The sequence below is a fragment of the Panulirus ornatus genome, chromosome 65 (assembly GCF_036320965.1).
Source record: "Panulirus ornatus isolate Po-2019 chromosome 65, ASM3632096v1, whole genome shotgun sequence".
NCBI classification, from domain to species: Eukaryota; Metazoa; Arthropoda; class Malacostraca; order Decapoda; family Palinuridae; genus Panulirus; species Panulirus ornatus.
The window spans coordinates 14,452,729-14,467,166 of record NC_092288.1 but is presented as its reverse complement, the minus strand read 5'-3'; the positions used below and the strand labels follow the sequence as shown (position 1 = coordinate 14,467,166).

Sequence of the window (14,438 nt, the reverse complement as noted above, 5' to 3'; positions counted from 1 at the left end):
TAGTGGAGGGAGAGAGAGAGAGAGAGAGAGAGAGAGAGAGAGAGAGAGAGAGAGAGAGAGAGAGAGAGAGAGAGAGAGAGAGAGAGAGAGAGAGAGAGAGAGAGAGAGAGAAAGGAGACAGGTTGTGAGGAACGGAAGAGAAATGGACGAAATCGACTCGGGAAAAGGTGAGCATGCGAAAAAATTTGGACAAGACACAAGAGTGACTCAAGGAAAAATATTCTTCCTTTTCTTTTGCAAATAGGAGACAGCGTGAAAATGATAAAATGTCTTTTTAGATAATTGACAAAGTGAAGAAAGTAGTAGTAGAAAGATCAAAGATGAAAATGAGAAGGACATTTTGGAGCAAGCATGGAAGTGAAAATGCAAAAGGACGAGAGAGAGAGAGAGAGAGAGAGAGAGAGAGAGAGAGAGAGAGAGAGAGAGAGAGAGAGAGAGAGAGAGAGAGAGAGAGAGAGAGAGAGAGAGAGAGAGAGAGAGAGAGAGAGAGAGAGAGAGAATTTATGACACTTGGGTAAATGGTGAAAATAGCTAGAATAGAGAGGACCCAGCGAGAAGATGAGGAGGACTCGAGCAAGGATGCCAAGGTTGAAAAGCGAATAGCCCATCAGGGAGGATGGGGTGGGGGAGAAGGGAGGAAGGGAAGGGGGAAGGAAGGGAGGAAGGGGTGAAGGGAGGAAGGGGGGAAGGGAGGAGGGAGGGAGACAGTGGAAATGATTACACCGCTGGGAAATGTAACTGTGGACTCGAGACGACAGTCTGGAGAAACCTTGCAAGAGAATGAGGTATCAGTGTGAGTGGGGAGAGAGAGAGTGGAGAGAGAGAGAGAGAGAGAGAGAGAGAGAGAGAGAGAGAGAGAGAGAGAGAGAGAGAGAGAGAGAGAGAGAGAGAGAGAGAGAGAGAGAGAGAGAGAGAGAGAGAGAGAGAGAGAGAGAGAGAGAGAGAGAGAGAGAGAGAGAGAGAGAGAGAGAGAGAGAGAGAGGGTTCAGGACGACTAAGTGGTATTCTTAAAAAAAAAAAGAGAAAACCCACCAAACCCATTCTGGGAGACGAAGGTACGAACGCACAAAGTGTATAGACAACCCCATCCCCTCCAGTTAACACCCAACCCAATCCAATCCTTTATCTAACTCACGAAGGAACGTTTTAAAGGATCGAACCCTCCACAAGAAGGTCATAACTAGGAGCTGACAAGAAAAACGAGAAGATGAGGACCCCACTCCAAGAATGGCTAAGAGGGAGTACGAACGAAGGAAGGCAATGGCGTGAGGATGAAGTGGGGATCAGAATACCTCCTAAGTCAATGTATGGTGACGTATGGGATAGGCCTTTGAAAGAGGTGTTAGAATAAATGTAGATAGATTCTTCGATATCTATTGCGGTGGGGGGTTGGGGTGTGTTGGGGGTTGAGGAGGGATATTATTTTCGCGACAAGGATGAAAGAAAAATATATGTGTAACTTAGATACTGCTAATGTTATCGGATAAAAGGTGATATCTTGGCGATAGTGAGATAACAGGAAATATATTCTTGAAGTATATAAGGTGATATTGATGATAAGTAGTTGAGGCGTGTTTACAGAAGAAACGAAAACGGGACGAAGCGTTAGAAAACTGGCAGATGTTAGGTAAACACTAGACTCGAGTGTGGGAATCCAGGCCAGGGAAAACGGGGTCTGGGAAACACGTACCAACATCACCAAGAACCGACCTTACTGTGGAAAGAAGGACAGGTAAGGTAGATGGAAAGAAGCTGTGGGAGTAAGAGAGAGAGAGAGAGAGAGAGAGAGAGAGAGAGAGAGAGAGAGAGAGAGAGAGAGAGAGAGAGAGAGAGAGAGAGAGAGAGAGAGAGAATGAATGAGGTGAAGGGAGCGGCTTCTGGCGAAAGAAGAATGAAAACTGGGAAGACAAAGATCTTGTATGAGGGTGAGGTGGTGGTGGTTGGGGAAGAGAAAAGAGAGTTTTATCTACCGAAGTCTGCCCTTCATTATGGTAAGGAAGTATATGAAAAACGAGGAAGAAGAAGAAGAAGAAGAAGAAGAAGAAGAAGAAGAAGAAGAAGAAGAAGAAGAAGAAGAAAAGAAGAAGAAGAAGAAGAAGAAGAAGAAGAAGAAGAAGAAGAAGAAGAAGAAGAAGAAGAAGAAGAAGAAGAAGAAGAAGAAGAAGAAGAAAAGAAGAAAGAAAGAGAGAAAAAAGAAGAAAAGCGTAAAAGAACAAAGAAAATTAAAAGAGAACAAGAGAGAAGAAGGAGGACGAAGAAAAAAGAAAGAGGGACAACAGGAAAAGTTATCATCAACGTTTTCTAATAATAATAATAATGATAAGAAAGAAAACGGGCCTCAGGAACTAGACAACATCAGAGTTCGACAAGAATCACTTGGGGCAATAAAATGCTTCAGACACACACACACACACACACACACACCCACACACACACCCACCCACACACACACACACACACACACACACACACCCACACACACCCACACACACACCCACACACCACACACACACACCCCACACACACACACACACACACACACACACACACACACACACACACACACACACACACACACCGTAAATATAACAGAGGAGCAATTGGAAATCTGTCAGACACACATCTCCGTTTCCTTTCGGTTTTAAGTCTCAGGTCAAATCCAGACAATTGACCGTTACTTGACCTCTTGTCTCTAGCTCAGCTAAGCCTGCCTACCTACGTACGCTCAGCTTTATAAAAGCTTGACTTATAGCTCAGTTCAAGCTCAGCTAGAGCTTAGTTTCATTGATCTCTTCTATTTAGCTCAGCTAAACCTGCCCACCTACGTAAGCTTAGGTTTATGAGAGCTTGACCTTTTAGTTCAGCTTAAACTCAGCTAAAACCTTGGCTCTATGGACCTTTTAGTTCAGCTTAAGCTCAGCTAAAACCTTAGTTCTATGACCTTTTTAATTCATCTCAGGGTCAGCTAAATCTTAGCTATATGACCTTTTCAGTTCAGCTCAAGCTCAGCTAAACCTTAGCTCAGTGACCTTTCTAGTTCAGCACGGCTAATGCTCATCTAACCCTTCCACTTTTAGCTTTATGACCTCTTGTGTTCAGCGCAGCTAAGACTCAGCTAAACCTACCTATCCTGCAATTCTATGACGTCAACTTTGGCTCAGCTAAGCTTCAGCTCAAGTTTCTTAACGACGTCAAAGTTTAGCTCAGCTACAGTCTTCTGGAAACTCCTACTGCCAGCTCTATGACCTTTCAACAACACTGCTATGACCTCATGACCTTTCAACAACACTGCTATGACCTCATGACCTTTCCGATCACGTGTGTGTGTGTGTGTGTGTGTGTGTGTGTGTGTGTCTTAGCATGCTGAAGTGTCTGGCACCAAATTCTTCCGCTTCAGGTGTATGCCAAAGGGTAGGCTATGGTGCCCTATAGTCTAAGGGTTGGAAGGGCTGTCCCTTAATCTAAGGGCTGGAAAGGGCTGCCTCTTCGTCCAAGGGTTGGTTATGGTGCCCTATAGTCTAAGGGTTGGAAGGGCTGTACCCTCATCTAAGGGCTGGAAAGGGCTGCCTCTTCGTCCAAGGGTTGGTTATGGTGCCCTATAGTCTAAGGGTTGGAAGGGCTGTCCCCTAATCTAAGGGCTGGAAAGGGCTGCCTCCTCGTCCAAGGGTTGGTTATGGTGCCCTATAGTCTACGGGTTGGAAGGGCTGTCCCCTCATCTAAGGGCTGGAAAGGGCTGCCTCCTCGTCCAAGGGTTGGTTATGGTGCCCTATAGTCTAAGGGTTGGAAGGGCTGTACCCTCATCTAAGGGCTGGAAAGGACTGCCTCCCAAGGGTTGATTATGGTGCCTTATAGTCTAAGGGTTGGAAGGGCTGTACCCTCATCTAAGGGCTGGAAAGGACTGCCTCCTCGTCCAAGGGTTGGAGGTGGTGCCCTATAGTCTAAGGGTTGGAAGGGCTGTCCCCTAATCTAAGGGCTGGAAAGGACTGCCTCCTCGTCCAAGGGTTGGAGGTGGTGCCCTATAGTCTAAGGGTTGGAAGGGCTGTCCCCTAATCTAAGGGCTGGAAAGGGCTGCCTCCCAAGGGTTGATTATGGTGCCTTATAGTCTACGGGTTGGAAGGGCTGTCCCCTAATCTAAGGGCTGGAAAGGGCTGCCTCCTCGTCCAAGGGTTGGAGGTGGTGCCCCTTAGTATTTAGAGCAAGATGCTTTGCCACGCAGTCTCAAGGCCCGAACGAGTACCCTTAATCTAAGGGTTGGGAAAGGGATGTGCCACTGAAATGATCCTCCGACCCCCTTTGATTCGTGAGGGTCACCAGTTCTAACGGCGGTCACCGGCCCTAATAGGGTCAACGACCCTAATGGGGTCACCGACCCTAATGGGGGTCACAACCCCTAATGGGGTCATTAGCCCTAACGGGGTCTCACCACCCAATGTTGGGATACCAATGAACGAGGGGGTCAAGAGCACTAATGAGGTCACCAGCCCTAATGAGGTCACAAGCAAACGTAGGGTCAACAGCTCTAATGAGATCACCAGCCAACGTGGGGTCAACAGCGCTAATGAGGTCACTAACCAACGTGGGGTCAACAGCGCTAATGAGGTCACCAACCAACGTGGGGTCAACAACTCTAATGAGGTCACCAACCAACGTGGGGTCAACAGCGCTAATGAGGTCACCAACCAACGTGGGGTCAACAGCTCTAATGAGGTCACAAGCAAACGTGGGGTCAACAGCTCTAATGAGGTCACTAACCAACGTGGGGTCAACAACGCTAATGAGGTCACCAACCGGGTCAACGGCCCTAATGAGGTCACCAACCAACGTGGGGTCAACAGCGCTAATGAGGTCACTAACCAAAATGGGGTCAACAGCCCTTCAAGCAGTGGAATCATGACCTCGTCAGGTGTTGAGGACACTTTCAGTCGCAGCTGGTGTTAATTACCTCATCTTTAATGACAGATAAAAGTGTAAGATGGCCCTGCTGGTTGTAGTCCCTCAGATGCCTCAAGTTTATTCAAGTTCTGATTTTAAGGAAGAGTTTTATTTTCTTTTTTTTTCAAACCTGATGTTGGATAGTTTTTTTTTTGTAAAGTGATTTTGGATAATTTTTTTGTAACGTGATTTTGGATAATTTTTTTGTAACGTGATTTTGGATAATTTTTTTGTAACGTGATTTTGGATTTTTTCATAACGTGATTTTGGATAGGTTTTGTATGTAACGTTATTTTGGATATTTTTTGTAACGTAATTTTGCATTTCTTTGTCACGTGATTTTGGATGTTTTTTGTAACGTGTTTTGGATAATTTCCCTTGTAATGTGGTTTGGAGAATTTTTTTTTTGTAACGTGATTTTGGATGTTTTTTGTAACGTGATTTTGGATATTTTTGTAACGTGATTTTGGATAATCTTTTTGTAACGTGATTTTGGATGCGTTTTTGTTTTAATCTTTTGGATAAGCTTTTTTTCGATCACCAATGTTGTTGGATTTTCTTTTTGAACTTTATTTTTGGATTTTCTTTTGAAATCTATTTTTAGGTTTTCTTGTTGAACTTATTTTTGGATTTTCTTTTTGAACTTTATTTTTGGATTTTCTTTTCAAGTTTATTTTTGGATTTTCTTTTGAAATTCATTTTCAGATTTTCTTTTTGAACTTTATTTTTTGGATTTTCTTTTTGAACCGTATTTTTGGATTTTCTTTTTGAACTTTATTATTTGGATTACCTTTTCGAGCTTGATTAGAAAAAAAAAACGCACATCCTTGTTTTTGCCTGTGTTTCCATAATCTTTTGTGTAAGCTAAGAGTACATAAAGCTTATCTTTACCTGCCTTGAGATGAGTTATCCTTAGCGTGATTCTGGCAAAAAAAAGCTTAATTTCAAAGCTTAATCTTTAACTCATTATTAGGTAATTTTGCTCAGTCAGACTCAAGCTGTCATTAGCATCACGTCCCTGATATATTCATATTTTTTTGAGCAAAGGTGTGTATTATTCATCCTTCATCATATCATTTATATATATTTATCATGAAATACTATATATGCATTAGGTTATATGTAAATGATTGAGGTGTCACTGACAAGGGTTTTTTACAATGTCGTAGCGAATTTGCAAGGTATGATAATGATAATAATATTAATCATGATGACAATAATGATGATTGCAGCAGTAACAATAGTAATGCTAATAATGATGATAATGATAATGATAATGATGATAATAATGAAAATGATAACAATAATGCTAATGATAATGATAATGATAACAATGATAATAATAATGATATTAATAATGATAATAATGATGATACTACTACTACTACTACTACTGATAATAATAATAATAATGATAATAATAATAATAATAATAATAATAATAATAATAATAATAATAATAATATTAATAATAATAATAATAATATTAATAATAATAATAATAATAATAATAATAATAATAATAATAATGATAATAATAATGATATATTAAATGATAATAATAATAATAATAATAATAATAATAATAATAATAATAATCATAATAATAATAATAATAATAATAATAATAATAATAATAATAATAATAATAATAATAATAATAATAATAATAATAATAATAATAATAATAATATATTAAAATGATAATAATAATAATAATAATATAATAATAATAATAATAATAATAATAATAATAATAATAATAATAATAATAATAATAATAATAATAATAAAAATAAAAATAACATTATGATTATTGTTATCATTATCATTATCATTATCATTATTACTGTTATCATTATCATTATTATTACTATTAGCATTATTACTGTTATTATTATCATCATTTTATTATTATTATCATTATTATTATTATTATTATTATTATTATTATCATTATTATTAATATCATTGTTATCATTATTATTATTATTATTATTATTATTATTATTATTATTATTATTATTATTATTATTATTATTATTATCATTATCATTATTATTATTATTATTATTATTATTATTATTATTATTATTATTATTAGTAGTAGTAGTAGTAGTAGTAGTAGTAGTAGTAGTAATATTATCATTATTACTAATATCATCAATATTATCATCATCATTATTACCATTGTTATCACTATCATTATTATCATCATTACTGAATATTTTCATGTTACATTGATAATGAGGAACATCTGTAAATGGTATAATGACATGGCTTGGTTCTTATTGTCATGATGATCATGTTGGCAGACTGTAGATCCAATAATGATGATGCATTCCAACTGTAACGATCATAATGATGACGTAGGAGTGGTGTAAATGCTTGCAATGACTGACTGTAAACGCCATGATGACATAGTTTAGGTGTAAGTGCCTCTAATCATGATCCTAGACTAGCTGTAAACTCCCCAGTGATATGATGTAAGTGTAAATGCCTCTAACTATGAGGGATGGCTGAGCTAGCTAACTGTAAATACTACACCATATGGTTTGGTCGAGTAGACCTGTGAATAGAATATTATCTATCGATAGATCTTATCCTGGTCAAGTGATGTATGTGAGGTGTTAGGGAAGTATGTGAGGGTGGTAGGGAAGTATGTGAGGGTGGTAGGGAAGTATGTGAGGGTGGTAGGGAAGTATGTGAGGTGGTAGGGAAGTATGTGAGGGTGGTAGGGAAGTATGTGAGGGTGGTAGGGAAGTATGTGAGGGTGGTAGGGAAGTATGTGTGGTGGTAGGGAAGTATGTGAGGGTGGTAGGGAAGTATATGAGGGTGGTAGGGAAGTATGTGAGGTGTTAGGGAAGTATGTGAGGGTGGTAGGGAAGTATGTGAGGGTGGTAGGGAAGTATGTGAGGGTGGTAGGGAAGTATGTGTGGTGGTAGGGAAGTATGTGAGGGTGGTAGGGAAGTATGTGAGGGTGGTAGGGAAGTATGTGAGGGTGGTAGGGAAGTATGTGAGGGTGGTAGGAAAGTATGTGAGGGTGGTAGGGAAGTATGTGAGGGTGGTAGGGAAGTATGTGAGGGTGGTAGGAAAGTATGTGAGGGTGGTAGGGAAGTATATGAGGTGGTAGGGAAGTATGTGAGGGTGGTAGGGAAGTATATGAGGTGGTAGGGAAGGGAAGTCATGGTTGTGAGGTGTACTCATGTGACATCAGGAGGCTCTGAAGTCCACCTGATGTTGTGAAGTCAAGCGGTGGTGTGACGTCAAACTGTGAAGTCAAGCGGTGTGACGTAAAATTCAAACAGCTGTGGTGTCTAGCGAGGTGAAGTCAAAAAACAACAGCTGTGGTGGTGGTGGCGGTAGTGAGGAAGTCAATCAGCCGATATAAAGGCTATGATGGATAGGGAAATTGACTTCACTATCCAGCTGCCATCCCTGGCGACACACAAGTGGGTGTGTGTGTGTGTGTGTGTGTGTGTGTGTTAAAGAACAGTTCAGTGTATTGCCATAGGGTGATGGAGGAGAGAGAGAGAGAGAGAGAGAGAGAGAGAGAGAGAGAGAGAGAGAGAGAGAGAGAGAGAGAGAGAGAGAGAGAGAGAGAGAGAGAGAGAGAGAGAGAGAGAGAGAGAGAGAGAGAGAGAGAGAGAGAGAGAGAGAGAGAGAGATGTAGACAGACAGACAGACAGACAGAGATTATCAACTGCCGGACAGAGAGACAGAAAATAGCCACAAAGTTTCAACCAGTCCTTAAAGCCAGTGATAAACTAAAGGAACGAACCAAACAAACATCCATACCATACATTAACATCTACAGTCTCGGGGTTATATTAAAGGAACGAACCAAACAAACATCCATACCATACATTAACATCTACAATCTCGAGGTTATATTAAAGGAACGAACCAAATAGATATCTATATCATACATTAACATCTACAATCTCGAGGTTATATTAAAGGAACGAACCAAATAGATATCTATATCATACATTAACATCTACAGTCTCGGTGTTATACTTGTGTAAGAAAACAAAGAGATGTTAAGGGACGTTAACGAACGGGATCAATCCTGAAGTCTGTCCTTCAGAACCTTCAGAATCCTTCAGGACCCCCCCCCCATTGAATTACTCAGATTAATATTACGCATTCAGTTAGATTAATATTCTTACTTTACATGTGATGCATTGTCTTGGGGTATTCTGGTGGGCTTTCTATGTATTCTTTGTCTTCATATTCCATCCTCTTTCCTCTCACTAACGAGAGGCAAGCGAAGTTAAGAGCACATCTTCGTCGACTGGTTCACGAAGCTCTTTCTCCAATGTCTTGACGTCTTCTGGGCCCCCCATCCCCCCAGAGCAGCAAAACCTCGCCAAACGCATTCAACTGTTTGTGGAAAGTTATGCAAATTTCACCCTAAGCTTAAGGGAAGCTGTCGATGGATGTGGGGCAACGCCAGGAGTGATGGATTGGTGTATGTATCATTGCTGAATGAAACGTTAACTTTTGGTCATTCCAACATTGAAATGGTCGATCATATACTGCATATGTGCAAGACCAATAGTGAATTGCAAGACGTGCATCTCGCTGAGAGAGATGTATAGACACTGAAACAATGGACATGTTTGCTCGTTGACTTTGTGAGCCATCGAAAATATCAGGGAACTGAAGTGACAACACACCAGGGAGCTGAAGTGACACAGCAGGGAGCTGAAGTGACACAGCAGGGAGCTGAAGTGACACAGCAGGGAGCTGAAGTGACATGTCAGGGAGCTGAAGTGACACGTCAGGGAGCTGAAGTGACAACACACCAGGAAGCTGAAGTGATAACACACCAGGGAGCTGAAGTGACACACCAGGGAGCTGAAGTGACAACACACCAGGGAGCTGAAGTGACAACACACCAGGGAGCTGAAGTGACAACACAGCAGGGAGCTGAAGTGACACGTCAGGGATCTGAAGTGACACGTCAGGGAGCTGAAGTGACAACATACCAGGGAGCTGAAGTGACACACCAGGGAGCTGAAGCGACAACACACCAGGGAGCTGAAGTGACACGTCAGGGAGCTGAAGTGACACACCAGGGAGCTGAAGTGACACGTCAGGGAGCTGAGTGACACGTCAGGGAGTCAAAGAGACGTAACAGGGAGTTGAAATAATCGGTCAGGGAGTGGAACTGACACTTTACTGGAATTGAAATGACACATCAGAGAGTTAAAATGACACGTCAAGGTGTTGAAATAACTCATCAGCGTGTTGAATATAATACGTCAGGGAGTTGAGCTGAACATATGAGGCATGTGAAGTGACACGTCAGGTACGAAAATGATCCTGTATTCTGGTCTAGTTTCGGCGGGTGTGTTAGTGGATGGGAGACAGAAACACCGTTAAGAGCTGTCCCTCTTGGATCCACCAAGACGCATGACAGTCTGCTCACCAGAATGGGACAATGGACACCCATTGTATGAGTCTCATTTGTCCTTGTGAACCAGTGAAGACTTCCTCAAGCGAACGAGGACTCCTATGTGGACCACCACACCAGGAGGACGAGGTCCCCATGTGGACCACCACACCAGGAGGACGAGGTCCCCATGTGGACCACCACACCAGGAGGACGAGGTCCCCATGTGGACCACCACACCAGGAGGACGAGGTCCCCATGTGGACCACCACACCAGGAGGACGAGGTCCCCATGTGGACCACCACACCAGGAGGACGAGGTCCCCATGTGGACCACCACACCAGGAGGACGAGGTCCCCATGTGGACCACCACACCAGGAGGACGAGGTCTCCATGTGGACCACCACACCAGGAGGACGAGGTCTCCATGTGGACCACCACACCAGGAGGACGAGGTCCCCATGTGGACCACCACACCAGGAGGACGAGGTCCCCATGTGGACCACCACACCAGGAGGACGAGGTCCCCATGTGGACCACCACACCAGGAGGACGAGGTCCCCATGTGGACCACCACACCAGGAGGACGAGGTCCCCATGTGGACCACCACACCAGGAGGACGAGGTCTCCATGTGGACCACCACACCAGGAGGACGAGGTCCCCATGTGGACCACCACACCAGGAGGACGAGGTCCCCATGTGGACCACCACACCAGGAGGACGAGGTCCCCATGTGGACCACCACACCAGGAGGACGAGGTCCCCATGTGGACCACCACACCAGGAGGACGAGGTCCCCATATCCACATAACGAATTTGTTGATCTAAACCAAGAATGCGAGAGCTGCTTGAAGACACGACAGGTGATCCCAGCACCTGAGGGGCCAAGACTCACTGATGGGGGAGACTGTGGTTGAACCAGGTAACGACTGTTGACCCACACACACACACACACACACACACACACACACACACACACATCATCGTTCGACCTGACTGTGGCAAATTGTTCATGGCGACGCTGTGGCCAACCGTGGCTATCAGAGAGAGAGAGAGAGAGAGAGAGAGAGAGAGAGAGAGAGAGAGAGAGAGAGAGAGAGAGAGAGAGAGAGAGGATGAACCACATCAAGAAAGAAAGAGAGAGAGAGCGTAAAAGCGTAAAAAAGAGAAAGAAGAGAGAGTGAGAGGGAGAGGGAGGGAGAGGGAGGGAGAGAGAGAGAGGATGAACCACATCAAGAAAGAAAGAGAGAGAGAGTGTAAAAGCGTAAAAAAGAGAAAGAAGAGAGAGTGAGAGGGAGAGGGAGGGAGAGGGAGGGAGAGAGAGAGAGGATGAACCACATCAAGAAAGAAAGAGAGAGAGAGCGTAAAAGCGTAAAAAAGAGAAAGAAGAGAGAGTGAGAGTGAGAGGGAGAGGGAGGGAGAGAGAGAGAGGTGTCGTGGACCAGGTATCAAGCAATGGAGGACTGTATTTCTCCCGCTCGGAAACACAAACCCAGGAGGAGAGGTTTTGCCCTCACGACGGCTAGTAATTGTCATGGTATTGTTGTCTAAATCAGAGTCCAGGAATTTTGATGAAATCCCCGAGGTGGCTTGTCAAAGCACAACCTACATCATGACGATTCAAAGTGTATATAGATAGATAGATAGATAGATAGATAGACATATAGATACAAAGATAGATAGATAGGTAGATAGATAGATAGATAGATAGATAAATAGATAGATAAATAGATACATACATACATACATACATACATACATACATACATACATAGACAGGTAGATAGATAGATAGATAGATAGATAGATAGATAGATAGATAAATAGACATATAGATAGATAGATAGATAGATAGATAGATACATAGACATATAGATAGATAAATAGATAAATAGATAGATAGATAGATAGATAAATAGACAGATAAGTATATATATGTGTGTGCTCTGCGTGTGTGTGTGTGTGTGTGTGTGTGTCTAACGTATCCTCTGCCCAGGGCCTGAAGTACGAGAGTGGGATCCAACACCTGAACTCGTCCAGATGGGTCATGTCCATGACCATCCACAACATTCTGGAGATGGATCTGTTCGGCTACCGCTGCATCGCTAACAATAGCCAAGGCATCGCCGAAGCCAGAGTCGCCGTCTTCAGTAAGTGGTAACTCATTTATCTTTATTATCTTTATGATCGTTATCTTGAGGAGGAAGGGCGTCAGGTATGATGTAATCTGATCTCATGTCTCTCTCTTTTGTTTTGTAGGGTTAGGATATTCCCTTCTTTAGCGTTTATGAGGGTTCGCCGATATTCTCGTCCTCGGAATATTGAGGGAGTCAAGAATATCATGATTTAAGTGTCGTCTGTCAACAATGAATCTTCGGTAACATGCTGTATTTATCTCCTGAATATTAGAGGGTTGAGGAATATCGTATTCTTATCGCTTGTTGCTGAGGGATTAACGGATTATATATATGTATATATATATATATATATATATATATATATATATATATATATATATATATATATATATATATATATATATATATATATATATATATATATATATATATATACGTATGTATATCCTACTGTACTCACGATCGTGGCTGCTGACAAATATTCATAGAGGCAAAAATTAATATCTATTATCACTGATAAAAGACATTTTTATGTTTTCTCTTTATTCTGATAAGATGTTGATATTGAGGTTTTATATGGGTCAGTCCAGCTGTTAAGGTAAGTGTTTGTGTACTTACCCATTAAGGTAGAACGGGGAATGGGGAAGGGGAGATGGGGTGAAGGTGTTTTGCACTAGGGTTGAGGATGAAAGGGGGAAGGGGAGAACTCTATCTATCAAACTTCCTCCACCAATCATAAAACTTTTAAATTCTTTTTCAAATAAACGAATCCACAGCCAGCATTTACAAATTCAATCTTTGATTCCATTCATCCACCAGTCTAATACGATAAGTGATATTTATTAACATCTCTTCTGACAAATACCTTCCTTAGTTTCATCTTATCTCCTCTGGTTGTTTCGTCTTTGTCTTGTCTTTGTTTCGTCTATTGTTTCACTTGCGACAACAATACTCTGGTATAGACACCTGAAGGTCGTCTTCAGGTCACCCCTTACTCTTCTCTCTATCATAGTGGGCAAATGTATGACCTTTAACCTCTCACTATAACGCAGGTCTCATAATTCTAGTGCCATTCTTTTTCCTTCCCCTCCTGTGGACCTTCTCTATCAGTTCGTTGTGCGGTTGTAACATTTACCGCCACACAAGTGGCGTCTCCCGATCCCTTATCACTGAACCTTTCTCCAAGCTTCTTGTTGACCAATGCTACAAGTGGACAGACAAGCTTACGTATACATTGTCTCAGCACATATGGTGAACATTCATAGGACCATAAGCCTTATAGGGCATCAAGGCCTTTTTAGTCATCCGCTATGTTCATTATCTTTCTGTCAATTCTTAGTGTTTTCCATGACCTCCTTCCCCATCTAAGTGCTGGTGTTGGGTCTATAGCATTTAGCTGTTCTTATACAGTTACAGCATCTTAAATAGGTTTCTTTTGAGTCCCACGACTATTTACTCGTGATTCATTTATGAGAAAGGTTTGGATTCTCTTCTGCCTCGTCCACAAGGGTCTTTTGAATCCCACGACTATTTACTCGTGATTCATTTATGAGAAAGGTTTGGATTCCCTTCTGCCTCGTCCACAAGGTTCTTTTGATCCCACGACTATTTACTCGTGATTCATTTATGAGAAAGGTTTGGATTCTCTTCTGCCTCGTCCACAAGGTTCTTTTCATAGATTCTGTGATGCTCATTCGTTATCATGCTTTACTCCCTCACTGCTCATTCATACCTTTCAAACACTGGCTGACTATATTTTGCCGGCTCTGTCTCCTTTGTAATACGTCTCGACTCTCATTAGCTTTTACATGTCTTTGATTGAGCCATATTCTTTCTTTTAAAAGAATATTTCCCTCACTATCTGCAGCTCAAGGTATCCCTGTTCTAATTCTCTTCTCTATACTTTATACAAAACTAATCAAAACAACAATTCAGTTTCATGAGTCTGGCCTCCATTTTTGTCC

General features: G+C 41.8%; 1 protein-coding gene across 1 annotated transcript in view; it reads left to right on the top strand.

The window, feature by feature from the left end:
- The window catches only part of LOC139746477 (limbic system-associated membrane protein-like), a 290,094-nt gene that overhangs the window by 259,828 nt on the left and 15,828 nt on the right, over positions 1 to 14,438 (top strand). The window contains exon 7 of the mRNA XM_071657746.1: positions 12,333 to 12,486. Within this exon, the coding sequence (XP_071513847.1) occupies positions 12,333 to 12,486 (154 nt within the window). The remainder of the gene's footprint in view (positions 1 to 12,332; positions 12,487 to 14,438) is intronic.